This window comes from Colossoma macropomum, unplaced genomic scaffold (assembly GCF_904425465.1).
Source record: "Colossoma macropomum unplaced genomic scaffold, Colossoma_macropomum, whole genome shotgun sequence".
Classification (NCBI taxonomy): domain Eukaryota; kingdom Metazoa; phylum Chordata; class Actinopteri; order Characiformes; family Serrasalmidae; genus Colossoma; species Colossoma macropomum.
In genome coordinates, this window is record NW_023494804.1 from 14703718 (window position 1) to 14731361 (window position 27644).

Below are 27644 nucleotides of genomic sequence, written 5' to 3' on the forward strand. Positions count from 1 at the left end.
TTTTCATACATGCTGTTAATTTCCACCAACTCTTTATAAAAAGATGATAATCATATATCATAATCAGAATGATTAAAATATGAAACAGTATGATTATCACTGGGGTTTGTACTGTAGTATATCAATAAAACTGATAACTCAAATCTCAGATACTCTTCAGGGCCCTCTCAGAAAGTAAAGACCGCTCAGTCACACACAGCTCTGTATGAGATTCAGTTTTATTTGATCAAAAATTCTGAAGTTCATGATAAGTGTATGAAAAAGCTGTTAATCCAGTACAACGCTCTGCACAGATACAGAATAAATCCGTACAAAAGTGGCTCAAAAACACTGCTCATGTAAACATTCTGATAATATTTGTGTCTAATTATATTTGGTCATACAAATGACTAAATTGTGTAAACCGGCAAGGCCGCTTTCCTAATCGTGATGTTTTCAAATTAGCACAGCGCTTCAGAACAGCGCTAATGCCACTAACTCAGACGGACAGCACATCTACTCTAAAACACTGAAGTAAAAATGAAATAATAAAGAGTCAGATTCTACTCTCACACACAGAGAAGTGTCTTCAGTTAGACAGATCATTTAAACCAAACAACTAAAGCCAGAACATCTGAGGTAAAGCTATTTCTTCACCTTTAGCTCATCAGGCTAACTGAGAAATCCTGCACTGCTTCATTTCAAGCCCTGTGAGGTCTGTTTTTCAAAATAAGAGTCTTTAACACATTATCAAAGATAATGTAAACATTCATTTACCATAAAGTGCTCACCAGATCAAACGCTTTTCTATCAAAATTCAATACAAATGTATGACAGTAAAGTAAAAAATCTGAGTTAAGAACATTTTGGCACTGATATCTGTAACAGTAGAATACTGAGGGGCTCAGATGACGTCCATGAAAGCATAACTGATGTGAAGAGCAATCAGGAACAAAATATAAACTAAAAACATTACAAATTTCTTTCTAACAGCTTCATTCTGCTCTATGAACTCTTGTACTATTCAGTGATCCATGTACAAAATAATACAGAAGCATAATCTTTAAAAATAGAGCTTGCTTTATATTAATGACCTTGCAAATGACCAACTACAGTTGCTGTCATGAGTGACAACGGAATAAAAGAGTGTCCGTCTGTGAAACGAAGACTGTAAAACATCCATGGACGCGTTCATTGTTATAAAAGCATTTTAGTGCATGCAGTCACTGCTGCGTCTGTAAACATCATCATCATCATAACAGCAGCAGCAACAGTGTAGAATGCTGCGTTCACATTACAGAACTTGAGCAGCACAATTTTTAAAATAAATATATCACTAAATATGACTACTTTTATGTTAAAGAGACATGACCATATAGCCAGTTGGAGCTCAGAGTGTATCTTTAAATCTGACTAAAATGGGCGTGCAGTAAATTAAAGGAGAAGTCCACTAATTTTCCAAATTTCCTCCTTAATTAAGTGTGTGAGATGTGAACAGAGTGATTCAGAGTGGTTTGGTGTGAAATGGTTCAGATTTCTTTACAGTGGAACCAGGGGTCGCCATGACTACAACACAAATATAGACATTTTATTTACTATCCAAAAACACCAGTGAATCTACATGTGTCTTCTGAATTTTATATGGAATGTTGATGAGGGGAAAATAGTGGAAAATCTGAAATAATACATTTTTTGCCTCACAATACTCTGCATCCCTGCAACATTACATTTTAATCCAAAAGCTTTGTTTACATCTTATCTACTTAATTATCATTTTGAAAAGTGGAATTGCCCCTTTAATGTTGAAAGATGAAATATTAAATCGCTCATTTAAAGTGAAATGTTAAGGTTAGTGCTGCATTTTTAGTTAATATTTCGGTCATTCTGTAAGCAATTAAGCTCAACATTTAAGACTTTTACTTCAAAAATGAATAACTAAAAACCTGATGTGAGCACAGCTTTGATGGTTAGAGTGGCTGCATGAATTAAAGCGAAGTTTGTGCTTTGAATTTCTTCATGGAATGTCGGGATCTGAGCAATGAGGCCTGGAACATGAACGCAGCCTCAGACTCCAACACACTCACACACACACACACACACTCACAAAAACAAACACAAACACAGCACAGAATGATTGTGTTTGAATATCCACATGCAGAATTAGACAGACACAGTACAGCTATAAAAACAGGCTCACATCTGCACTAGTGCAGCTGGATTAGTTTCCCACAGGAGCTCGTCTGACGTAATGTGGGGATCTGATGGGCTGATTGGTTCGGGATAAAATCTGTGTCACTCCAAATTTACATAGAAAGTCTAGTTAAGCTCACTGGGCCTCATTTACCAATCGCTCTTAAGAAGAAATTTCTTAAACCCACTTATGCTTTTCTGACGTAGATCCTGACATTCACCAAAGTTTACTCGGGTTTGTTCTTAGGTAAGAACAGAATCTACACACTCAAGAGCACAAAGAACAGTTCTGCGCTTTAAGAACATGATGTAGACTTTTTCTTAGGACCTTTCTCAAGACCACATTTAAGAACAAACTAATGAAGATGTTGGAGAACGAGGATGATAAAAAATATCATTATTAGATAAATGTGTAGATTTCACTGATATTTCAAATCAATTATTGATAAACTCCAGGAGCCGTATTACAGAAACGTCCAAAATTTAATGTTAAGATCTGACCGGTGAAGATTTTACAGTAGTTTGTACTACAGAAGCAAATTCGATCTTAATTTAGGAATTTTATCTTACAGCATTTTATCTCCAGTTAGGAAATCGTAACCTACTCGATGGAGATCACTAATCGATTGTTATGTCTGTTACCTAGCAACCGACCATACACACATAAAAAAATACCTTTTCACTGACTTTAACAGATGTAGACATAACGAGAGTGAAGCAGACTGAACGTGTCTGTCTGGGGTTTTCTGAACCACAAAGTTTCTGTAATCTGAATAAATACACTGTTTAAAGCCAGTAAACTTACGGCTGTCACAGCTGCCTAAAAACAATAAATGTTCTCTTTTCATTAGAACAGCTTACAGTTGAAAGGGATGGTTGAACAGAAGTTAGGACACTGTTGGGGTTTATCCTAAAGTTAGGACAGTATTTAGGAGATTAGTTAAGATGTTTGTGTAATACTGGTTTCTTTTCTGGAGTTAATGATAAGATTATGAAGTTAGGAACTGCTATTCTTTAATAGCTACTGTCCTAAATTCAACTTCATAGAGACTAAACACATCAGATTTCAGAGGTAAGATGTTTCAGTAATACGGGCCCAGAAGAGCTGAATGTTTGGGTGATGCTGAGTTTCTACCTAAAATATGTGCATTTTATTCATTTTACTGCAGTTGTGAATACATGAGTAAACATGATTGATAGATATCAGCCCACAATCTAAACAATGATAGTTCCGTCCAGACAGTCTGATTGGCTGAAAAATGTTCTACCTGAATTGTTATATGTAATAGCAGTGTGGTTGTTTCACATCATTTCACTGACCATCAGTTGCTAAGCAACAACAGCAATGCCGGAACTATTGGAATTGTGCTGGAACTACTTTTTTTGGGCGGAAGAAATATTAAAAAATATTTAAATAATATTTGGAATATTGGAATGAACGTTCTGGCTTCCTTTTCTTTACTTTCTCTCTGCTGTTGAACAAAAACAGCTGTGACGACGTTGACCGTATCAGCCCAGCTCCAGCGTTCTACCTGCCCAGGTAAGCTAACCCAGCTGCAGCAGAGCTTCAGGCCTGGAGCGGTCAGGGTCACTGCGATATTGGAGAATGCAGGGCTGAAGCTTCTCCTCTCTGGTCCAGTTCGTTCTGGAGATCCTCCAACTCCTCCAGCTCCTGGAACTGGCGGTCAGTTTTGTGGCTGACCAGCGAGCGGTAGAAGTGGACGGCGAAGACGATGAAGACGAGGCCGAAGGGCACCATGATGGAGGTGGAGGTGATGGCGGCCGCCACTCCGGCGGGCATGGTGCCGTTCTTTTGCTGCCGCGGTCGAACAGGCAGGAACTTCACCCAGCAGAGCAGTACCACCTCGGCCAGGAAGAGCAGCGTGCCGATGACCGTGGAGAAGGCCCAGGCCAGCTCGATGTGCCGCTGCATCCGCTCGTGAGGAGACTCGCGCACCGAGTTGAGGTTGTGGACGTTGCTGACCGCTTCGATGTTGGGCAGGATGCAGGTGCTGATCATTAAAGCAAAAAGGTGAACAGCCACCAGCACGGTGGTGCAGGCGCTGAAGGCTATCAGCAGGCCGGGGGGGTAGTCATGGCTGGTGTCCAGCTGGACCTCCACCATCGCGACCTAAACAGACACAGACACAGGATCATGCGTGTCAAACTCAATCACTACAAGGGCCATTTTACAAAAATCGCAACAAACCTGTGGGCCAGAAAACGCCTGTTCTTATTTCACCTTTAATTAACATTTGGTATAATCTGAGCTGGCCATTGTTTATTGTGTTATTCAGCAAAATGAACTAAAATAAACTTGTACTACATGTAGGTCTGTGTCTGTACATATTAATGGCTATTAATTTACCTTTTTTAAATCTGCCAATTTGTTTGAACTTCACACCTGGCATCTTTTCTTTGTGTGTTGTAACTGCTGTCCTATAGATTGTTGTTGGGGGGTTGGAGCACACATTACATTGCAGTGCATGCTGGGGATTGTAGTCCAGAGCACTATAAAATCTAATATTAATAGAAAATTACAATGTTTTTGCAGGCCCGATAGGATTGTGCCCCTGGCCTGCCAAACATTGCGTTATATATTTAAAGGGGAAATCCAGTGATTTTCTAAATTCCTGCTTAATTAACTGGTTAAGATGCAAACAGAGTCGTTCAGAGTTGTTTGGTGTGAAACGCTCCACTTTAGAGAAACTTACTGAAACAGAATTGTTCACAGTGGTGGTGATAGGAACCAGACATCCACCTCAAAGGTTCCTTTACAGAAGGTTATTACATGAAATGGTTATGAATACACTGCCTGATGTCTGAGACATTGTTTTATGATAGTTTTGAGAAGATTTCAGCCTCAAAATCCATTTATGATGGAAGGATATATAACATGCCGGGCACTGTGAGGCAAAATAGTCCCCAAAGAAAATGTTTTATTTCAGATTTACCACTATTTTCCCATCGTCAACATTCCATATAAAACTCAGAAGACACATGCAGGTTCACTGGTGGCTTTGGATAGTAAATAAAATGTCTATATTTTATTTATAAAGAAATCTGAACCATTTCACACCAAACCACCAAACAGGAAATTTTAAGAAATTAGTGGAATTCCCCTTTAAAAGCAAAGCTGAGCAGCAGGATTCTGTGCAGAATTTGGTGCAGCATCCTGTTTGCTTTTTTCACTCTGAGCTCCAGTGAGTCTCCACTGAGACACCAACCCAGGCTGCAGTGTCACTCCCCACACTCATCACTGTCTCACTCTGCTAAACGGAGTGTCCTCCTCCTGCAGCAGTGTATCAGCACAGCTGCTCAGCACTGGTGCATACAGACTATAAAGGCAGCCAGACCACAGAACAGCGCTGCAGCATCAGCTCTGTAACCTGCGCTCTGAGTGATGAGACGGTCAGTCAGTGTCAGGGCTGTGTTTACTCACCATGGCGAATCCTGACAGCAGAGCTGAGGTTCTGCTGGAAGCCTTCAGCTTCGCTCTGCTCAGGTACAGTTTCCTCCAGCTTAGAGCCTGCAGGGAGTGCTCACTGGTCATGGCCAAAATAATCCCCCTCTCTCTCTCTGTCTGTCTGTCTCTCTCTTTATCTCGAGTTCAATACAGTGAGACCTTCAGCTCTCTGCTCCTCTCCCTCTCCAGCAGCATCAGCGTCTATCTGCACAAACGCTCCTGCTGCGCTTTAGAGGGCGGGGCTCTACATTTCCCACAATGCACCGCAAGACTAGTGCACTATGCCCTGCCGGTGCAAATCTCAGCTGTTGTGTTATTCAGGCTTGTGTGTCGTACTAATCAGTGCTAATGTAGCAGCACTTTGACTCATAGAAACCATCAGAGGGGTCAACTTACTCGTTGTGGTTTTCAGTAGCCATTGATGGTGTTCTGTGTGTTCATGAAGAGTTGATAACACAGTGTAAAGGAGTGTAATGGTCTAACAGGTGTCCTACTGGAAACTTTAATGTTAATTTTAACCCAATTTCCATTAGAAAGCAAAAGCCATGTTCTAATCCTAATGGTTTGAACGGTCTTTTTCAGCAGTGCAGGTATTCATAAAGCGCTCCAGCGTTCGTACAGTTAAGTGCACACGCGCTCAGAAGCTTTAGGGGGAATCCTGCGCGAGCTAATTTGGCCTTTCGAGGTACACGCAGGTGAGCCGCACGCACTAATACCCGGTTAATATTATTATAATCGAGATTCAGAGCGCAGCTCGTGATGAGCTGGGAAGCGAGCACGAGCACGACTCTGAGGTTGTGCATTTAACAGGATGATCATTAAAATGAGCAAAAAAGAAACGCAAAAACAGCGCGTGCATGACATATTACACACTGTATGAATGGAATGAGTTTAAAGATATGATTATAACTAATTAGAAACACATGATAATGTTTATGTAGACGCATAAACACCATTAAAGTTGATATAGTTATTCAGAACAGCTATAAGGAGTCTCAGTCATCAGGCAGTGAATTCATAACCATTTCATAATGACTTTCTGTGAGGGAGCTTTTAGAGGTGGACGCCTGGTTCCTATCACCACCACTGTGAAGTTTCTCTAGAAACCAGATAACTTTGTTTACATCTCAGCCACTTCATCATGCAGGGGTTTGGGTCAGTTTACCTTTAAAAGCCCTCCAGGCTCAATACACAGAGCTAAACAATAATTTTCATAAAAGTATTGATATTAATACTACACCCTGCTCAGGCACGTGGAGGTCAGGCTGTATGTTTGTGGTCCTGATTCAGGCCTTGTGCCTTTTGCACAACCCAGCCCGCGCGCACAAGACATTAAAAACAACTTCAGAGGAAAGAAACAGCTCGAGCTGATCTGCAACTTTTGAATGCATGAACATGCTGCACTCTCGCGCGGACACGCTGCTGCTGCTGCTGCTGCTGCGGCTCTTTGTGCGTTTGTGCGGCGGCGGATGGATTTCTGACTGTCCTCGTTTGTTTACATCGAGTCGAATACAGCAGCAGCGCGAGCGAGCTAGTTAGCGTACACGCGGCTACAACACACCAAACACTGCTCGGCCATTAGCAACACTAACACTGACACGAAGCTGGAGCTGGCTTCCTATTCGAATGTTCCCGTTCCACCTTAAATGGTGCCTCAGGCGCCAGAAGATAACTGCTGCACTATTTAAGGTGGAACGGGAAAATTCGAATAGGAAGCCAGCTTAAGCCTGGTGAAATGGAGGCCATTAACAACACTAACACTAACACTCTCTCTCGTGCCCCCCACTCCCGTGTAAAGTGCGCGTGCATGCTGCAGATACAGACCAGCCTGCGGCCGGACTCTTCACACGGCTCCATCATCATCATGATCACCATCATCATCATCACCACCATCTCCGCTCCTTCAGCCCCGCAGAGCCGAGAAGACCTCCGTCACCTCCATCACGGCTCTCCAGCTCTCCGATCTGCTGCCAAATCAAAACACAGCCCTCTGAACTAGCTAAGCAGGAGCCATCTTTTTTCGTGTAGTGGCCAGTGACGTCACGGCCAGCCGAACCAAAACATTGCGTCACGCGTTTCGCTTTAAGGGGGTAGAAGGGGGTACCAGACCCCCCCCCCCCTGCAGGGCTTTTAAAGGTAAACTGACCCAAACCCCTGCATGATGAAGTGGCTGAGATGTAAACAAAGTTATCTGGTTTCTAGAGAAACTTCACAGTGGTGGTGATAGGAACCAGGCGTCCACCTCCAAAAGCTCCCTCACAGAAAGTTATTATATAAATTGGTTATGAATTCACTGCCTGATGACTGAGACATTGTTTTATGATAGTTTTGAGAACTCAAAATCCATTTATGATGGAGGGATACATACTATGCAGGGTGTTATGAGGCAAAATGATTATGATAATAAATATTGTCCAGCTCTACTATTACCACCACTGTAAAGAAATATGAACCATTTCACACCAAACCACTCAATCACTCTGTTTACATCTCAAGCACTCAATTATGGGAGAATTTTGAGAAATCGATGGACCTCCCCTTTAAATTCAATGCAGAACAGCTGGAGGATTCTCTGCAGAATTTGGAGCAGGATCCTGATTTTTTTTATTTTTTTTAAATCTGGGCTAAATAAGTAAAATGGCTATGTTTGTGCTGTAGTCATGGCAACCCCTGGTTCCTGTCACCTAGAGCTGGGCAGTATGGCAGAAATGTTTCATGATGTCACAAAATTTATTTTTTCTGACTTCTGATAAGTTGGAACACACAAAGTAGTGCAACTTTTAAAAAGTACTGTCAGTAACTATGAGTCTGTCTGTTTGTATTAATTAAACAGGACTAATTAGGCTCTCTTTTTGAACAAATGAGCAGTTGGAAAGTTTTTGAGTACTGACTATCAATGCAATATACGCAGAAAAGCACATTGTGATGTAACTGATCACGATCATGATAAATATTGTCCAGCTCGATCACCACCGCTGTAAAGAAATCAGAGTCTCTACAATCAACCATTTTACACCAAACCACTGATTTATGCAGGAATTTTGAAACATCGGTCAAATTCCCCTTTAGATTGCACTGCACTGCTTCTAATCTGCTCTTACCTGTCTCTGTTTTTATGTATGCGTGTCTATGCACACAGCGCTCCGTCTGCAGGAGAATGTATGATGAAAATGAAGACTTATCTGATGTGGAAGACATTGTGAACATTCGAGGATTTGACCTGGAGGACAAACTGCAGAGTGATCGCTACAACAGCAGCTTCGTGCACTTTATGGAAGGCAAAGGTAAGAGTTCCCTGCAGGTTTAAAGACACGTCTGTTCTGTCAGCGTGAGGAGGCTGTAGAACTCCTCTTAACACATCTTTGCAACACTCTTTAAAATAAAACCCACTGACACTGTGATTTATCTGTAGATTTTACCTACGAGTACGTCCAGAGAGAAGCCCTGCGCATGCCCCTGGTGTTTAAGTCCAAAGAGGGGCTGGGGATCAGGTAACCACCTCAACACCTGAGCAGAACTCCACACACTGAAGACCGAAAACGCCTCTCAGACTGACTGTGGTGTTGCTTTATTTCAGGATGCCTGAGCCAGAGTTTACTGTGAGTGAAATTAAAGGACTGGTGGGTAAGTGTGCTGATTTCTTTTTGTTTGTTATCTTGTAGTTCACTTCAGACATCCCCTTGATAACTACGCAAGGACTATACAGTGAAAATATGAAATATGCAGTGGGGAACCTTCAGGGTTGTAATGTTTAGTTCGTCTCATCTGTAATAGAATCATCAGTCCAGTTGTATTTAAACTCTGTAAGTGTTGTAGTAAAACTCTTATTTCACTGGTTAGTTTTTGTTGGAAGCAAAGGGCCTAAAATCTGGCAATGCCCAACAGAAAATAATCCAATCAGGATTGTTCTCTCTGCAGTATCTATGTGCACAGTCAAGCTGCTCTCTCATTGGTCAGTACTTCAAAAGCTGCACTTAGGGTATTGCATGTTAGATTAACTACTAACATCATTAGGGAGTGAACCACTCACACTTTTGATTTACAATGATTGGAACCAAAACCATCACTCTAGTTCTTCTGGAGGTTCTTGATATGCCATTGACCGTGAATATGACCCGTAGTTGAGGCCCAGTCCCATTTCTTATTTTTACCCCTACCCCTTGTTTTTGAGTGTCACCTTGCCCCTTGGAACTGAGTTACAGGGTAGTGATTGAAATCTTCCCTAAGAAATGGGACCCTCAAATAAAAAAGAGCATTACTTCATTAACAGGCTACTAGTGGCGTTCTGTAGGCGAACCTACCAGTCTGCAGTGATAGCAGAGGAGGGTAGCAAACATCGCTGCTGGGCTTAAGTTACATTTAGGACATCATATGCCTTCAAAGAGGGGCAATTATTTGTTATCACCCACCACTAATTCTTCAGTGATATGAAGCTGAATTCAGCTATTCGCCAGCTTCTCGTTCATTCCACCTTAAATAGTTTTATTTAAGGTGGAATGGGAAATTTAGTTGGCTAGCTACCGAGACATCAGCATACTAGTGATTAATGCCCATTATGAAGAAAAGGACCATAATACACTGAAACTACATTATACTAAGATAATACAGTAGTTATCATAATTGTTTAACAGTAAAATTTCTTTGGTCACTTGTGCAGCCATCTTGCCGTTTTTTTTTTTTCTTTTTTTCTCATAACACTCTGTTTGGAGTGTGTCTCTGAAAAACCTCTGTTTGGAGGGCCATGTAGCCCTAATACTTCACCCTACTCCTCTGTCTCAACAAGAATCAGGACACCCTACACCTAGACAAGAACACGCAAAATGGAGGGGAAGGGCAGAGTGGTAGGGGTGAGGGGTGAAATGGGACTAGGGCTAAGAAGGTTTTGGTGAAGCCTTGGATCCACAACTTTTAAAGTCCCAACAGATTATAAAAGTTTGGGCATATCACACTGTCAGACAGATTCTCTGCAGATTTTTTAGGTGAATGAAATATAGAGATGTGCATTAACTTCACTTTCCCACTGGAATACACCCCCTCTGTCGGGCTGAGTGACAAAACATTCTGCAACCTGGCTGTGTTTATTAGAGTAAACAACAAAGCTGGGAGTGAAACAAGTGATTATCTGCTTAAATTAAAGGCAACTGGACTCGAGAGTGAAATATAAATTCTTGTGGTCATCATGATTTTTAATGTTTCTCTGTTCTGAGTAGAACTTCCAAATCTACAAAGTTATCTGGCTAAGTGTCTAAACATGCCTTGTGGAGTAATGTTGCCTCCTTATAAGGAAAACTGGGTGTGTTTTGGGGAGCTAACACCGTCTAAACATCTCCTCTTTGTTTTTAAAACACAAGGCTCATCATCATGGATGTGTTTTAATAAATGCCAACAAAAACTTTACAGATACATTAAATACAGATGAGAATGAAGATGCTAAATATATGATATATATATCAAAATCTAGCAAAGCTGAGACCAAATGTCAGCTGCAGATCCACATTTCATTAATGCTGACACTCAGTGAGTGTGACCTCATATGCGTGCCTTTTATTTGGGGATCACACACCGCTCAACTTTTAAATAGTCGCTGAACTGAACCAAATTCACAGAACTCACACTTCATCATAAACTCGCTTCTGCCTTAAACTCAGCTCATTAAAAAGCTTTACTCCACACACGAGTGACCTTTTGCCATTTTTCTTTGTTTACATGCTGTATTTTCTTCTTTTGTGCTCTCAGTTTTCATTGGCTTTTGGAGGAATCCGTTCAGATGGAGTCGTTGACCAGTTTACACTAGATTACATCCAGAGTTGGGTCAAAAAAATCACACGTTTGTTAAGCTCAGACTGGTTTGAAACTCGATCAGGAGGCCAAAATCTGAGCCTGCGACACCCTCACACACAACTCGACTCTCTCTCCGACTGATTAGAGCTGACCAGTTTAACACCAGCTTTATGTGTCAGGAATGGATAAGAACGGCAGACTCTTCACTGAACCTTCTGCATCCAGATACTGCTCATATCTCAGTGTTTACAGTGAATTTAAACCAGGCTGGTATTTCACACGCAGACTGAACTCTGATCTCATCATTTTCACTATGGTCACCACGGCAACATATTAAGGATGCACTTTGATATCTGCAGAGAATTGCTTTAAAAATGATCAGTATTAGAGTTTATATTTGTCTAATGTTTCAGATGTGTGATGTGTGTATTGAACTGCAGGAGAGCAGAGAATTTAGGTGACTGAGTTTCTGAACTGAAACATCTGCATTGTATTAATTTTGCTGTATTTATAACACAAATACATGTTACAGGTCTCTGTAATGACACTCCTGATATGAGTCACTATACATAGTGTTTGTACATAGGCAGATATGCATGTGAAAATATCTAATATTTAATATCAGTAAATCTGATGCGAAACTATCATCAGTGTTCACACTCAGCTCTGTGTACTGTTTAAGCTAAATGAGTCTGACTCTGTCCTGGCTGCTCAGAGCTGCTGGAGGCTGCTGAGAACATTTCTGTCTGGTTTCATGGTTTATCTCATTCTAGCTGCTCTCAGCTCTGATCCCAGAGGGAGAGATAATGTGATGATGAACCCAGCTAAGTTCTGTGCTTTTACTGAGATTAGAGTTATTTTATTATTTTGATTTTTCCACATTTTCAGTTAATGGCTCTGTCATAATTCGTGTTTTAATGTTTCTAATTTTAGTTTGTAGTTAGTTTTTGGTCATTAGTGAGAGAATGTACGGATGTGTTGAAAACACATCAGCAAAGAAATCTCAGTTCATTTACAGCAGCATGTTCAGCGCTCACTGCTCTGACTCCACCTAATCAGACCTCGTATAGAGTTTGAGTCAGAGTATCGAGTCTTTGAAGAGCAAGTCAAAGTCTCGAGTCTCTGAGATGTGAGTCAGAGTTGAATCGAGAGTCTCTGAGGTGCAAGTCAAAGTCGAGAGTCTCTGAGGTGTGAGTCAAAGTTGAGTTGAGAGTCTCTGAAGCGCGAATCAGAGCCGAGAGTTTCAGAAGTGTGAGTCAGAGCCGGTGGTCAGAGCCGAGAGTCTCCGAAGCGCGAGTCAGGGCTGAGTCAAGAGTCTCCGAAACACGAGTCAGAGTTGAGTCAAGAGTCTCTGAGGAACGAGTCGAAGTAAAGTCTCTGAAGTGCGAGTCAAAGTCAAGTCGAGAGTCTCTGAAGTGCGAATTAAGTTGAGAGTCTTTAAGGTGTATGTCAGAATCTGAGCCTCAAGTCTCTGAGGTAAGAGCTGAGCTTCTGAGTTGAGAGTCAGAGTTGAGTCTGAGTTGTAAGTCAGTCTTGAGTCTCTTAGGTGTGAGTCAGAGTCTCGAGTCTCTGAGGTTTGAATCAGGTTTGGAGTCTTTGAGGTACGAGTCAACTGGAGAGTCTCTGAGATTTGAGTGGATAGAGACTCCGAGGAGCAAGTCAGAGTTTAGTCTGAAGTGTGAGAGTGTGAGGTCCGAGTCGAGTCTCTGGGGTGCGAGTCAGAGTGGACTCTCGAGAGTATCTGATGCGCGAATCACTGTGTAAAGAGTCGAGTCTCTGAGGTGCCAGTCGAGTCTCTGAAGTCCGAGTTGAGTCTGATGCGCGAGTCCACTGTTTGTATTTTAAGTCTGTAACAGTGTCGTAACTGAGAGGATCCAATCAACAGTCAAACGAACACAAATGAAACGTATCAGATTTGGAACATTTTAATTCGAGATCCTTTTTCCCACAGAGAAAAGTCACTTGGACTCCCATCTTCATGATACATCCTGATGAGGTAGATTAGTCGTTTAAAGAGGAAAATCTCACTCACCTGTAGGAGGAGATGTTAGCACGTTTACAGCAGGTGTAGTGATGGCTACGTTTCCTTATCTTGGTCAGAGTGATGGCAGTTTTAACTCTAGAGAGCCTTTCCTTTGTGACTCTGCCCTCTAGTGGTGAGACAGAAAAAGTGCAGCCAGTCTCAAACACATTCTAAATCTTCATTTGTGACGTTGTAATAATAAGGACATTTTTTGTGTCTGTGTGCAGGAAGCCGGCGGACGGTGGATGTGATGGACGTCAGCACTCAGAAGGGCTCGGAGATGAGCATGGCCCAGTTTGTTCGTTATTACGAGACTCCGGAGGAGGAGAGAGAGAAACTGTTCAATGTGATCAGTCTGGAGTTCAGCCACACCAAACTGGAGAGCCTCATCCAGAGACCTGCTGTGGTACACAAACGCCATTCTGCTACTTTTAGTGAACACGTTCTGATATATCCTGTGTTAAAGCTCCAGGGAACCTAAATCTGAGTTTTCCTTCTAATTAAGTTAATCTTCCTCGTCTGGGCCCAAAATATACACGGACAAAGTGTTTCGTTATAAAACCCTTACCAGAGTCTAATGAATGACCAGTATGTTTCACCATATTTCTCTCCTCTCGTGGTAAACTTGGGTAACACCTCCATAAGCATTCCCCTGACCAATCGCAAGGCTGTGTCTCTGGCCCACGCCCACACAGGTCTTAGTTAGGTCTGATCAGCGTTTTTTTTTCATATTAATATCTTAAATTTTTCTTTCAAGCTTTCCTGGATGTTTAATAGAACACTGAAGTTTAGTGTCATAGTAACATTTTTAATCATTTACTCTTGTGTTCCCTGCAACCCTGAAAGGGTTCTAGGTTCTGCATCGCTCTAATTGTGTCCTGCGCAGGTTGTTTTGGATTTTAGCAGTGGTTTTGCTGTAAACACAGTGGATTTGAGGGGTGTGATGTATGTTTTCAGGTGGACCTGGTGGACTGGGTGGACAACATGTGGCCACTCCATCTGAAACAGAGACAAACTGAAGCCACCAATGTCATCTCCGAGATGAAGTACCCCAAAGTCCAGAGGTATGTCCTGCAGCAGGACGCAGCACCAGATTTTACTTTAATTCTGCTTTTCTCATTTGCTCTCTCTCTCTCTCTCCCTCTCTCTCTCTCTCTCTCTCTCTCCCTCTCTCTCTCTCTCTCTCTAGGTATTGTCTGATGAGTGTCAAAGGATGTTATACTGATTTTCACATCGACTTCGGTGGAACCTCAGTGTGGTACCACGTTTTTAAAGGAGAGAAGGTGAGTGTGGAACATCCTGCCATTTGAGACATTCTGCTATAAATGCTGTAATGTTGTAATCAGTTAAAGCAGCATTATGCGAGAATTGGTATATTTTTGCTCTTGGGCTCCCCCTACAGTATCAGAATATATTTCACTTTTACACCACTGTCGTAAATACAAATCGCGCTTTGATTGCCCCCTCATGGACAGCTACAGTTACAGTCGGGGTCGCAACGTGCAGTCCAGTTCCCCTTCACGTGCACGCGCATCACACAGGCGTATGGATGCTACAGATTACACTCACGATTTTAGTTGTTTCTATGTGTAAATTGTGATTTGTAATCTGTAGCGTCCATGTGCCTGTGTAAGGTGAGTGCATGTGAAGTAGAATTAGATTCTGCCAGGGAGTCGGAATTCAGCACAACACCAGCAAACGACATCAGAAGAGAAAGAACCATGTGGACTTGCAAGGTAGAGTAACATTACAGGATTTTGTTACAAACTTTCAAGGCGTATTTGACGTAAGAATGACAGACTGACCAAGCGTTTTGGGATAAGATGATTTTTTTTGCGTGCTAGTCTGAAACAGGACTGAAGTTAGATGACTTTTAGCATCCGGAAAAACCACAGAACTCTGTGAGAGAGGGACAACACAGATAAGGTTACAGCTGATGGTGCAGTCTTTCATAAATAACACTGGCTGGGATGAACACTCTGCTGTCGGAGTTGTTGTGAGACTGTCCTGCATCCTTTTGTCTTTGTTAGCTCTCACCAACGAGTCTCTTGCTTGGTCACACTCTCTTTTTCTCCTTCTCGCTTTCTGCGACAACATGGTGCTGTAAAGCATTACGCAGTTCTGGCGACACATTCTTGTTCTGCTCCTCCAAAGTTACATAGCAGGTGTTCCAGCAATGACTGAGCAATGACGCCGTTCTCACTATTCTAAGTCGGTGTAGCAGCAAAATGTTATTTGTTAAAACTTTTATTTTAAGGTGAAATTGTTACATAATGTTGCTTTAACATCCCCCTGCGCTCTGTCTCTCTCTCTCTCTCTCTCTCTCTCTCTCTCTCTCTCTCTTTCTCTCTTTCTCTTTCTCTCTGTCTGTCTCTCTCTCTCTGCAGGTGTTTTGGCTGATCCCCCCGTCACCCAGTAATCTGGAGCTGTATGAGCAGTGGGTTTTGTCAGGGAAGCAGAGTGATGTGTTTCTGGGCGATCAAGCAGAGGGCTGCCAGCGGATCACACTCAAACGGGGCCACACCTTTTTCATCCCATCAGGTTAGTACTGAATACCACACATTACAACACATTACACTCGTAAAACAGATGTATTAAAAAACAACACATTCGGTCTTTAACTAGACACACCAGTGTGTAAAGGTGGAGACCACACAGGATGTGTTAAATCAGAAAACAATATGACACAAACAGGTTTAAAACAGGTAACACAAGCAAGTGTGCGTGCGTGTGTGTGTGCGTGCGTGCGTGCGTGTGTGTTTGTGTGTGCAGGGTGGATCCATGCCGTCTACACTCCGGAGGACTCTCTGGTGTTTGGGGGGAATCTGCTCCACAGCTTCAACATCCCCATGCAGCTTCGTGTATACGACATTGAGAACAGGACTAAAGTGAGCAGCTTTCAGCTTTTACCTTTCAAAACATCACCTCTCTGTGATGGAGGTCATAACAGTGATGGTGATGTTTATTGTAATGATGGTGAAGATAATGATGGGAATATGACAGTGGTGATTGTGGTGATAGAAGTGCTGTAGATATGATGATGATGGTTATGTGGTGATGGCGGTAATGTGATAGTGGTGATAATGATGGTAATGGTGGTGATGGTGATAATGGTGAGGGTGGTGATGGTGCTGGCGATGATGGTATTTGTGGCGGTGATGCTGCTGGCGATGATAATGGGGTAGTGGTGGTGATAGTAGTAATGGGGTGGTGGTAATGGTAATGTGGTGATAATGGGGATGGTGGTGATAATGGTAATGTGGTGTTGGTGGTGATGATGGAGGAGGTAATGGTTATGCGATAGTGATGATGGTGATAGAAATAATAGACAGAGAAGTATAATAGTAATAAACAGAGTACATTAAAGATAGATAATGTCTGGGTGAAAAAAGGCTGTAAATGTGATTTCACTGAACTGGTGCTGAAGGTTCTGTTTGTGCCTCTCAGGTTCACTCTAAGTTCCGCTATCCATTCTTCTATGAGATGTGTTGGTACGTGCTGGAGAGATACGTGCAGTGCCTGACCAAACGCTCCTACCTCAGCGAGGACTTCCAGAGAGAGGCCAGCCTGACTGGTGAGAGACAGAGAGACCAGAGCAGGGAGGGGGTGAAACAGTGAGAGAACTAATGAGGGAGTAAATAAATGAATGTGTGGGGAAGGAAGTGAAATAGTGAGTTTGTAAGGTTTTGCTTTCATCCTCAGGTGGGTCCAATCTGTTTAATAACTTTAGTAAATAAATCCATTCAGAGGCATCACCTTCACTATTTGTATTTGTGTTTGTCACATTTCTAGTATTTAACTATAAACCTGTAGATTTAACCTGTGTATTACAATTTATAATTAATCAGGTGGGTCCAAACTTGAGGCTGGAACTGTGTGAGTTGCATTGTGGGTAATGTAGTTCTATCAGGGCTAAAGCTTCAGTCTCCGTTTCAGGTCCCATCTCTGACCCGCGGGGGGAAATGGATGAGTCCACTGAGACGCAGGCGGACACTGAGCAGTTAGTTCAGTCAGATCCTAGGGTCCACACCACCCACACTCTCAAACCGGTCAGTGACTCTGAGGACAGCAGTGCGTCTATGCTACCTGACCCTAAACCTGTGTCGGATGCCAAGCCGGTGTCTGACCCCAAACCTGTGGTGGACTCTAAACCTATTTTGGACCCCAAACCTGTGGTGGACCCTAAACGCACAGTTGACGCTGCACCAGCCGGCTGGACGCACCTGACGGAGTTTGAGCTGAGCGGTCTGCGGGTGCTGGTGGAGAAGCTGGAGTCGCTGCCTGCAGGTAAACGCTGCATTCCAGACGGGATAGAAGACCCCCAGGCTCTGCTCCAACACATGAAGGTACCACTGATGTGTCTGTCTGATTGTCCACTCTGTAATAGAGCTGAACCAGAATAGATGTTCAACAAGCTTAGCACAGCATAGTTTTGCATATCAATCAGTACTGGAAATAAAAGATGAATTATATCATAAATTAATCAATATAAATATTAACTATTAGTTTGTCAGTTGACTGATCAAACTATTCTGCTTTATTTCCTCTCCCTTTACCACAACCATCATTCAAAGTTCTGATTTCTTCTGTTATGGTGAAGCATTAGAAGTCATATCGCCCCCTACACTTCCTGTAGTGTATTACAGTCTGTCAGAATGACTGTGTGGGTCATATAAACATTACAGAGCAATTTTTAAATGAAACAATAGAAGTCATATAGCTCCCTGTGTGTTTGTGTGTGAGTAGGTGCTCCTAAAGGAACACGCAGATGATGACCCCAAGCTGGCCATTACAGGGAGGCCTGTTGTTTGTTGGCCAAAGAAATCCGTCAAGGTAACACTTAAAGTTATGCAGCACGTTAAATCATCCACCTTTTCTTTTTTTGCTTTATTCATCCAGGGAACTTATATACTGACAATTATTTGATTAATTTATACCAAATCCAAGCCAGTATTTGTATTTTCATAGATAATACAGCTCAGAAATCCAGTTTAGGTACAATATTTGTGAAATAATGATGAAATGATTCCACAGTGCAGACATTTCAGTGACTTTAAAGTAGCTTTAAGAGATCAGGATTTGATCTGGATTAAAATGGCCAGTACTGATCTATTTAAACAAACCTCTGATACTGATTTTTCAGACTAAATTAGTCCTTATATGTGTGTTTGCATTTAAATAACATTGTCCTCTTTTAATGTTCCTGTTTTCTGTGTTTGTGTGCAGCCGCGAACTCCAGCTCGTCCCAGAGCGCGCGTGGCGCAGTGCGGGGCTCGGAGCTCATCTGCACGGCGCAGGCGAACACGATGCAGGCGGTGCGAGGCGTGTGTGCGGACGGAGTGCGGTCAGTGCCACTTCTGTAAGGACATGAGGAAGTTCGGCGGTCCGGGCCGCATGAAGCAGACTTGCATCCTGAGACAGTGCATCGCTGTGAGTATACAACACTGCCCCGCCCCAACACAAATACTGTTCAGCATATTCCTGCACTGACACCAGCACCATTACGTATTTATTTCAGTGCTGATTCCTGAATGATGCCTCCTTTTAAAGGGAACCTATTACACTCATTTTCAGTGTTCATAATGTTATTTTTGGTCTGCTAAAATACATTTACAGCTTTAATGTTAAAAAAAAAAACACATTACTTTCCTCATACTGTACATCTCTATTCACCCTCTGTCTGAAATGCTCTGTTAGAGCTCCTGTGTCTTTAAGCCCCGCCTCCTGATGGGACCAACGTGCTCTAATTGGTCAGCTCGCTAACTCTGTTCTGATTGGTCATCCACCAGAGCAGTGATACTCATTCCTACTGATCAACAACTCCCAGTGCCAGTCCAGCAAAAATGTACCCACTTAACCCCAAATGTGGTTGATCAGCCAAGACATGTTTTGCTTTTTTAGTCTTAAAGGCTAACATAGAATCAGAACCTTTATTCGCCAAGTACCAGATATACAAGACAACTTAGTGTTCCATAAAAACAGATGAAGTTGGAGAGCAGAAACACCTTTACCTGTTCACTTCACTGTGTATGTATGTGTGTGTTACAGCCTGTGCTGCCTCACACGGCGGTGTGTGCGGTGTGTGGGGAGGCAGGGAAGGAGGACACGGTGGAGGAGGAGCAGGAGGATCAGTTTAGGCTGATGCTGATGGAGTGCTCCATCTGTAATGAAATCATTCACCCAGGATGCCTGAAGGTCAGATCACATCACACATAATACTGAACTGAACTTTAAACTCAGTACAGATGAGTGAAAGTGACTAACAGCTGAAATAAAGAACAGATTTCTGTTAAATGGGCAGAACAAACAGGAATGGACGCTGCAGTGGACGAGTGTGCTGTGTTTTGTTGCAGTTTTGTTTGTTTCTGAGTTTCTCTGTGTTGTGTGCAGGAAGTGGGCGGGGTGGTGAATGAGGAACTGCCCAACTGTTGGGAGTGTCCTAAATGCAGCCAGGCTGGAAAGGCTGGGAAAGTAAGCAGAGCAAAACTGGCCACAGTCCTGACCACTGTCCTGACCGCAGAACTGACCACAGTCCTGACCAGTCCGGACTACAGTCTTAACCCCAAAACTAGCTGCAGAACTGATCACAGACCTGGCCACAGAAACGACCACAGTCCTGACCAGTCCGGACTACAGTCTTAACCATAGAACTAGCCACAGAACTGACCGTAGGACTGATCACAGACCTGACCAAAGAATGACCACAGTCCTGACCAGTCCGGGCTACAGTCTTAACCACAGAACTAACCACAGAACTGACCTACAGGACTGATCACAGACCTGACCACAGAATAACTACAGTTCTGACCAGTCCGGGCTAATGTCTTAACCACAGAACTAACCACAGGACTGATCACAGACCTGACCACAGACCTAATCACTGAACCAAACACAGTCCTGACCAGTCCGGACTATAGTCTTAACCACAGAACTAAACGCAGAACTGACCGCAGGACTAATCACAGACCTGACCACAGAACTGACTACAGTCCTGACCACAGAAATTGACTGCAGAATTTACCACAAAACTGACTGCAGTCCTGACTGCAGAACTGACCATGGAACTGACTGCAGAGCTGACCACAGAACAGATCACAGTCCTAACCACAGACCTGACCACATTCCTGACTGCAGAACTGAACATGAAACTGACCACAGAGCTGACCACAGAACAGGTCACAGTCCTAACCTCAGACCTGACCACAGTCCTAACCACAGACCTGACCACAGCCCTGACTACATGACTTACCACAGTCCTGAATGCAAAGATGACCACAGCCCTGACCACAGCCCTGACTACATGACTTACCACAGTCCTGAACGCAGAGCTGACCACAGAACTGACCACAGTCCTGGCTGCATAACTGACCATAGTCCTGTTCACAGAACTGAACGCAGAACAGACCACAGCCCTGACCACAGAGCTGACCATGGAACTGACCGCAGAGCTGACCACAGAACTGATCACATTCCTGACTTCATAACTGACCACAGTCCTGTCTGCAGAACTGACCGCAGAACTAACCACAGTCCTGACCGCAAAGCTGACTGCAGAGCTGACAACAAAACTGACCGTAGAACTGACCATAGTCCTGATTACAGTCCTTACCACAGAACTGACTGCAGATCCTCACAACATTTGCTGTTATTAACTTACGCATTCTGACTCTGCATTTTAATCTAAACTCTGAGTCCGTTAGATAACAAGCATTCTGTACTTTTAGCCTCAATTAAACCTCAAGGCAGTAACTGCTGATTAACTGTCTGCTTATTACTGTTTCATTAAGCAGTAACAAGGCTGAATAAAGCATTTTGCAGCACCTTTATTTTTGTATTATATCATAATCAATCTTGTGCTTGATAATGGGCATAATAACAGTTAGCTAATGTGTTGTAATAATCTCCCTGAAGCAGAAGAGGGGTCCGGGGTTTAAATTTGCCCCCACCCTTCCGGGTTCTCTGCACAAGCCACGCCCCCCCACGGACCCACCGGACAAACTGGACGCAGACAAAACCGTGGAACCGCCATCCGTGGACCCGTCATCCTTGAATCAGAAAACTGAGCCAGAAGACATGCCCATCAGCAAGCCTGAGGATGCCACAGAGAAGCCCCTCCCCCTTCTGGGTGCGGCACCTGCACTGAAGCCCAAAGCAGAGGAGGAGCCTGTGCACAGGAAGAGGAAGTGCTCTAAGGACTCAGAGCCGGAGCCCAGCAGAAAGAAGGTCTGCTGACCGATTCATTTACTCCAAAACACTCACAAACTCATGTTCACTCTGTTTCAGTAGATAATGTTGGACCGGTCACTCAGGAACATTAGCATGCTATAAGGATTTTAATAGAGCTGAATTTGTGCTGTCTGTGATCCCTCAGAAGATCTCGAACGTTCTGAACCCTGAAATGCTGCACGCCGTGAAGAGAGAGAGCGAGGACGAGGGTGATGAAGATGAGCGGAGGGTTAAAGAGGAGGACGGAGAGGATGAAAAGCCAGTAAGTCAAACGTCCACTCCCCCAAACAGGACGTCAGCTTCGCATGAAAATGGCCAATCATGTGGAACGACAGGCGGTGACAAACAGGTAAAGAGCCAAGCAAAACAGCTCAGGAGCCAACGGCTGAAGCAGAAGACTCTGAAGGCTGAGGGGAGACGGGCCAATCAGAACGGAGCGCTGCCCTCCGAGGCTGAAAGCCATGATGATGGAGGCGGTTGCCTAGGCGACTGGTTAGGAACCCGGGAGGAACTGGAGAAGGAGGAGCCTCCGGCGAGCAAGACTTCGCCTTCAGCTGCTGCCCAACACCCGCCCAAATGTGCGCAAGTGGAACGGCACGTCATCAGACCGCCGCCCATCAGTCCCCCACCGGACCGCCTACCGCTAAATGATGGGCGGAGCCACACGATTGGCAGGGAGGAGTGGATGGGTGTATTCAGTCACCTGCAGCACAGCGAGCTGTGTGTGTGCATGCGCGTCTGCAAGACCTGGAACCGGTGGTGAGTCAACAATAACATTAAAGCGATAGTTCAGAGAAAAATCTAATTCCCCCAGATTCTCCCAACACTTCAGAGCTTTCCAGACAAACGTGATTGTTTGAAATATGCTGCTGTCTTTGTCTATAAACATGGACTAAAGAACAGTAGTGGCCATGAATTTTGTCTGTAAAGGTCTATTAGAGACTACTGATCAACTCCACGTGAATGAAAAAAATGGCAGTAGTCAAGCAGTTAGCATTATGCTAATTGGTAGGGTATAAGCTCCTATTACTTGTTAGCTAAATTAGCTCCAGTGTTAAAACTAAAGAAGCAAACTTCAGATATGAAACACGTCTCGGCTGACCGTACATTTGGGGTGGGAGGTTGAATTGTGTAATTTTAATTTTCACTGGACTGTTTGTTTTAAGTGGCACTACCCACCTAATGTTAACGGTCGATTTAAATACATTGAATTCCAATAGGACGTGACCTGTTCAGATTCTGATACACAAGCTGAAATATTAATGACAGAGCACTAATTTTCAGTCTGCTCTCTCTCTCTCTATCTCTTCCTGTCTCTCTCTCTGTCTCTCTCTCTTTCCCTCCCTGTCTCTGTCTTTCCCTTCCTGTCTCTCTCTCTCAGGTGCTGTGATAAAAGGCTGTGGAGCAGGATTGACCTGAACCGCTGTAAGTCCATTACCCCCCTCATGCTTAGTGGTATAATCCGCAGGCAGCCGCTCTCTCTTGACCTCAGCTGGACCAACATCTCCAAGAAACAGCTCAGCTGGCTCATTAACCGGCTTCCAGGTGGGTACAATATAATTAGCACATATATTGCACTTTACCTTTAACACCATTCATTATGCTGTACTGCATTGTACTGCACTATACTATAACACCACTCTCTATACTATGACACCATTCACTGTTCTGCACTACACTATAACACCACTCACTATACTACAGGGAGATTCACTCGAAGGAAACCCCAAATATTCTGTTGTAACTCCCATAAGGATGAAGCAATCTGAACCAGAAAAAAACTGAACAGTGTGTGATGGTGTAGGGCAGTAACTGTGTGTATTGTAGGTTTGCGGAAGCTGCAGTTAGCTGGTTGTTCCTGGGCTGCTGTTTCTACCCTCTGCTCCTCCTCCTGCCCTCCTCTGCGGATGCTGGACCTGCAGTGGGTGGAGGGGCTGAAGGACCAACAGATTACTGACCTACTGTCACCACCATCAGACTACAGACCAGGTTATATTTATATACTGTACACATATTCTTCCTCTGTCTGTTTGTCTGTGTATTTCTCTCTCCTCTCCCTCTAACTATTGGATGAATCTTTTTCAGCTCCAACTGTTTAAAGTTTTTGATCTTGTCAGATTCTATTTCTTTATATTTATTGTCGAATCCCTAAGTAGCTAAACACTGCCCTCTTGTGGAGGAACTGGTTTATACCTGAGCTTTCAACAACTGAAAAAGGGTTAGCAATTACAACAATTTTTCAACATTCCCCCATAATTCATTGTGTGAGATGCAAACAGAGTGATTGAGTGGTTTAGGGTGAAATGGTTCAGATTTCTTTACAGTGGTGGTGATAGGAACCAGGGGTTGCCTTGACTACAACACAAATATAGACATTTTATTTACTATCCAAAACCACCAGTCATCCTACACATGTCTTCTGAGTTTTATATGGAATGTTTTTTTCTTTGGGGACTATTTTGCCTCACAGCACCCTGCATACTATGTGTCCCTCCACCGTGAATGGGGTATAAGGCCAAAATCTTCTCAAAACTGTCATTAAACAATGTCTCAGACATCAGACAGTGTATTTATAACCATTTCACTTAATAACTTTCTGTGAGGGAGCTTTTAGAGATGGACGTCCGGTTCCTATCACCATCACTGTAATCAATTCTGATTCAGATTTTGTATGTGGCTGAACCTGATCTCCACTGAACCAACCACCCAACCAGTCAGTCACTTATTTAATCTGTCTTTATGGCCATGCACCTCCTGAATGAAGCACTGAGTTATATCTGCTTACATTTTGGTGGTCTGCAGGTCAGCTGGACTGCAGCAGTAAGTTGAGTAATTTGCAAGAGCTGAGTCTGGCTGGTCTGGACATCACTGACCACTCCCTCCGCCTCATCATCAAACACCTGCCCTCACTGACCCGGCTGGACCTCAGCTACTGTAGCCACATCACTGACCACAGCATCAACATCATCACTGCTGCCGGAACCAGCAGCAGAGACACGCTGACACACATCAACCTGTCAGGCAAGTACACACTGAGCTCTATACAGATTATTCTTCATGTGTTCTCTGTAACTGGACTCTGTTCTGCCCTCACAGTGGTTAGGATGTGTTGTTCATATGCACACCAGTAATTCAATCATTATTGTATTTCAGCAATTATCCAGTTATTCAAGGGGTCATTGAAACTAAATTTAGATCATGTTAGGCCCGTTTATAAGAAATCTGATAACGAGAGCTGGATTTGAGCTCTGGATACAGCAGGGGTGTCAAACTCAACCAATAAAAGGGCCATATTAAAAAAATCTCACAAATCCGTAAGCCAGCTGTGTTTTTATTTCATTTTAAATGAACATTTTGTTATGAACTGAACTGGCCATTGTTTATTCAAAATATGCCAAAACTGCAACAACAAAATAAGCAGTGAATACTTAAACAATTTAAAAATCATTTTATTTAAAACAGTAGACTACATCAGCTACAGATATCTGTTAAATCTCTTTAAATGTCCCTTGAAAACACATCTATTAAACCTGCCTATTTGCCTGAAATAGCCGCCTGCCATCTTTTCTTTTTGTGGTGTAACCCTGTCCCATAGATTGTTGTTGGGGAAGGAGGGTTGGAGCGCACATTACGTGGAAGTGCATGCTCGGGATTGTAGTGCAGCTCATGGTAAAATGGGCTAATATTAATAGAAAATGAAAATAATTTTGCGGATAGGATTGTGCCACAGGCCTGACTTATCGGATTAATAAATGCCTGTAAACGCGCTAAACACCTAACTGACAAAATTGGATCAGATAAGTGCATGTAAACACAATCTGTTTTCTATTTAAGTTTTTGCTTTCTGTTCCATGAAATGTCTGTGATGTATGGCTGTGTGATTTGGGGAAAATGTCTAATTGTGATTTTTAACCAGTGTTGTGGCTGTGTTTTACATTTTGACTAATTTTATAAATTTGTTTGTCACAAAAAAAAACAACTCATTTACATATATCCACTGATTGAGCCTGTAGCAGTTTAGCCCCGGCCACTCACACTGAAGTTATAAGGAGTGTTTCAGACTTGGAGGCACAGCCAATCAGACCAGAGCTCATTTTTATATGTGTGTGTGTATATATATATATATATATATATATATATATATATATATATATATATATATATATATATATATTGAAAGAATCCAAACCCCAACGAACCAGGGAACTAGGTCTGTTGTCTGGACAAATGAAGTTTATTCGTTGTGCGCACAGGTTCCAGACCGCCAGCCAGCCCGTAAGACAATGGACTGTCACAGTTTTATAGCTGGACTGATGCCAAGATTAGACTCAGCTTATACATGACAAGCGACAGGTGTGACAGACATGACCATATAAGGAGAAACACAAAATAGGCAGCCTAAAATACAACTTCTGCACATACACCCACAACACAGCACATTTCACAACAATAAATTCCTTCATTCCCCCCTTAGAACATACTACAAAATGTATGTTCTCACAAGCTTAATCGATCTATCCTTGCTTCTTCCAGTGAAATATGGCCAGTATTTCCCTCTTTCTTCACGTCCTAAAGACGGCTCTCTTTCCCTTCAGTCTGCATACAGGCAAATTGGGGAAATTAAGTGTTTCCTTGGTTATAAGGAACGCCTACGCCGGTGGAGTTTAGTCATTAAGCACCAGAGTAATTTGAGGCAAAAGTAAATAACAATAGCAACTGTTACTGGTGCTACAAAAGGAAGTACATAACGGAGCAGTTGCTGTAAGATTCCAGAAAACATACCTCCAAACATGTTGCCAATCCAGGTAAAGATCTTATCAAGAGATCCTTCTGGATTTGGAATGAGTCTATGAAGATCTGTTACATATTTATCAATATTTTCATAGTTATCTGGGACATAGATACAACAGGAAGTATTGAGAATGTGACATACCCCTCCTTTTTCTAAGGTCAGCAAGTCTAAAACCTTCCTATTCTCCAGCACTACTTCTCAGAACGCATGGAGTTCATCATTTACTAAGCGGAGAGCTTCACTAGTCTCATTAGCTAGTTTCTGTGTGGAATAAGCCAAATAATTTATCTTCTGTAAGGCATCTACAACACCTCCAAATGGAAATATTCCCCACCCTACTGTCTGTGCTATACTAGACCAGGGGTCCTTCATAATGTGACCATTCCATGTTTGTTTACCTGTTAGGGTGATGCCAAGTTCTCTTTTCATACGAAGTAAAAGTCCATGAGATTGTAATGTGATCCATGGATCAGTATGGACTGTAATAGGAGGCATGACTACAGCCATGTAACAGGCACCGCACCATGAATCAGATGGGAGTAATGGATAAGCCTTGTTTCCACAAACCCAATACAAACCAAAAGTGAGTGGTTCCCTCATCCAAATACCGCTTGGGTTGGTATTTGTGGTGGTAGAATGTTGACACCCTCTGGATAACAAGGTTTGTTAATACATACCCAACCTGGGGAAGCCCTCACAGGAATGGGATCTGCTAATCCATAATTCCAGCTAGATTTATCCCGCTAATCACGCTCTATAGTTAAATTTTGATACTATTGACTCTAGTATACTGCCAGCCAACAATCCGGGAGCTATCAGCATTAGGATTGTAACAGGCAGCTCTATTTGACCTGAGACATCTAACAATAGGCAATGGCCAGTTATCTTCACTTATACCATCTACCATCATTTGTGCTATTATTCTCATGGGTTCAGATGCAAATTGGTCTGTACATAAAGCTTGCGCAGAAATGTTAGACATTGGGATCACATAATAGCGGTGATGCAAGGCATGACGGACAAAACAACCATCACCTCCTAAGGTATGATTTTGTGCTTAGAGGATGGCCTGAGCACATCCTCCATCATGCCTGAAAAAGCTATTGTCAGGATGTTTATGAAAACTACAGGTTTCATTCTTCTTTATTCCCTTTTTGTTATAAAAGTCTTTTATTTTGCAGCTTGTC

The 27644-nt window shown here is 42.9% G+C and overlaps 2 protein-coding genes across 4 annotated transcripts in view; one reads left to right on the forward strand and one right to left on the reverse strand.

The window, feature by feature from the left end:
- Positions 1 to 3478: 3478 nt before the first annotated feature.
- Positions 3479 to 5821, reverse strand: orai1b (ORAI calcium release-activated calcium modulator 1b). The gene is made up of 2 exons (XM_036595279.1): positions 5612 to 5821; positions 3479 to 4300 (listed from the first exon to the last, which is right to left on the reverse strand). Exons 1-2 carry the CDS (start codon positions 5720 to 5722, stop codon positions 3758 to 3760), a joined length of 654 nt encoding a protein of 217 aa, XP_036451172.1. The 5' UTR covers positions 5723 to 5821; the 3' UTR covers positions 3479 to 3757.
- Positions 5822 to 8772: 2951 nt separating this feature from the next.
- LOC118824534 (lysine-specific demethylase 2B) overlaps positions 8773 to 27644 on the forward strand; it is a 23427-nt gene continuing 4555 nt past the window's right edge. The window contains exons 1-19 of one of the 3 annotated variants that reach the window (XM_036594759.1): positions 8773 to 8919; positions 9048 to 9126; positions 9213 to 9259; positions 13667 to 13845; positions 14397 to 14503; positions 14629 to 14722; positions 15827 to 15980; positions 16212 to 16327; positions 16887 to 17013; positions 17376 to 17785; positions 18186 to 18272; positions 18666 to 18869; positions 19488 to 19634; positions 19830 to 19910; positions 21351 to 21662; positions 21811 to 22424; positions 23047 to 23210; positions 23493 to 23654; positions 24468 to 24686. In XM_036594759.1, the coding sequence (XP_036450652.1) occupies positions 8793 to 8919; positions 9048 to 9126; positions 9213 to 9259; positions 13667 to 13845; positions 14397 to 14503; positions 14629 to 14722; positions 15827 to 15980; positions 16212 to 16327; positions 16887 to 17013; positions 17376 to 17785; positions 18186 to 18272; positions 18666 to 18869; positions 19488 to 19634; positions 19830 to 19910; positions 21351 to 21662; positions 21811 to 22424; positions 23047 to 23210; positions 23493 to 23654; positions 24468 to 24686 (3430 nt within the window). In that variant the 5' untranslated portion in view covers positions 8773 to 8792. The remainder of the gene's footprint in view (positions 8920 to 9047; positions 9127 to 9212; positions 9260 to 13666; positions 13846 to 14396; positions 14504 to 14628; positions 14723 to 15826; positions 15981 to 16211; positions 16328 to 16886; positions 17014 to 17375; positions 17786 to 18185; positions 18273 to 18665; positions 18870 to 19487; positions 19635 to 19829; positions 19911 to 21350; positions 21663 to 21810; positions 22425 to 23046; positions 23211 to 23492; positions 23655 to 24467; positions 24687 to 27644) is intronic. The other 2 variants (XM_036594761.1, XM_036594760.1) reach the window with 2 other exon arrangements.

Coding starts and splice junctions, on each gene's coding strand:
- orai1b (XM_036595279.1), bottom strand. CDS start 5,722: ATGACCAGTGAGCACTCCCTGCAGGCTCTAAGCTGGAGGAAACTGTAC. Junction 4,301..5,611: donor TGCTGTCAGGATTCGCCATG/GTGAGTAAACAC, acceptor GTGTCTGTTTAG/GTCGCGATGGTGGAGGTCCA.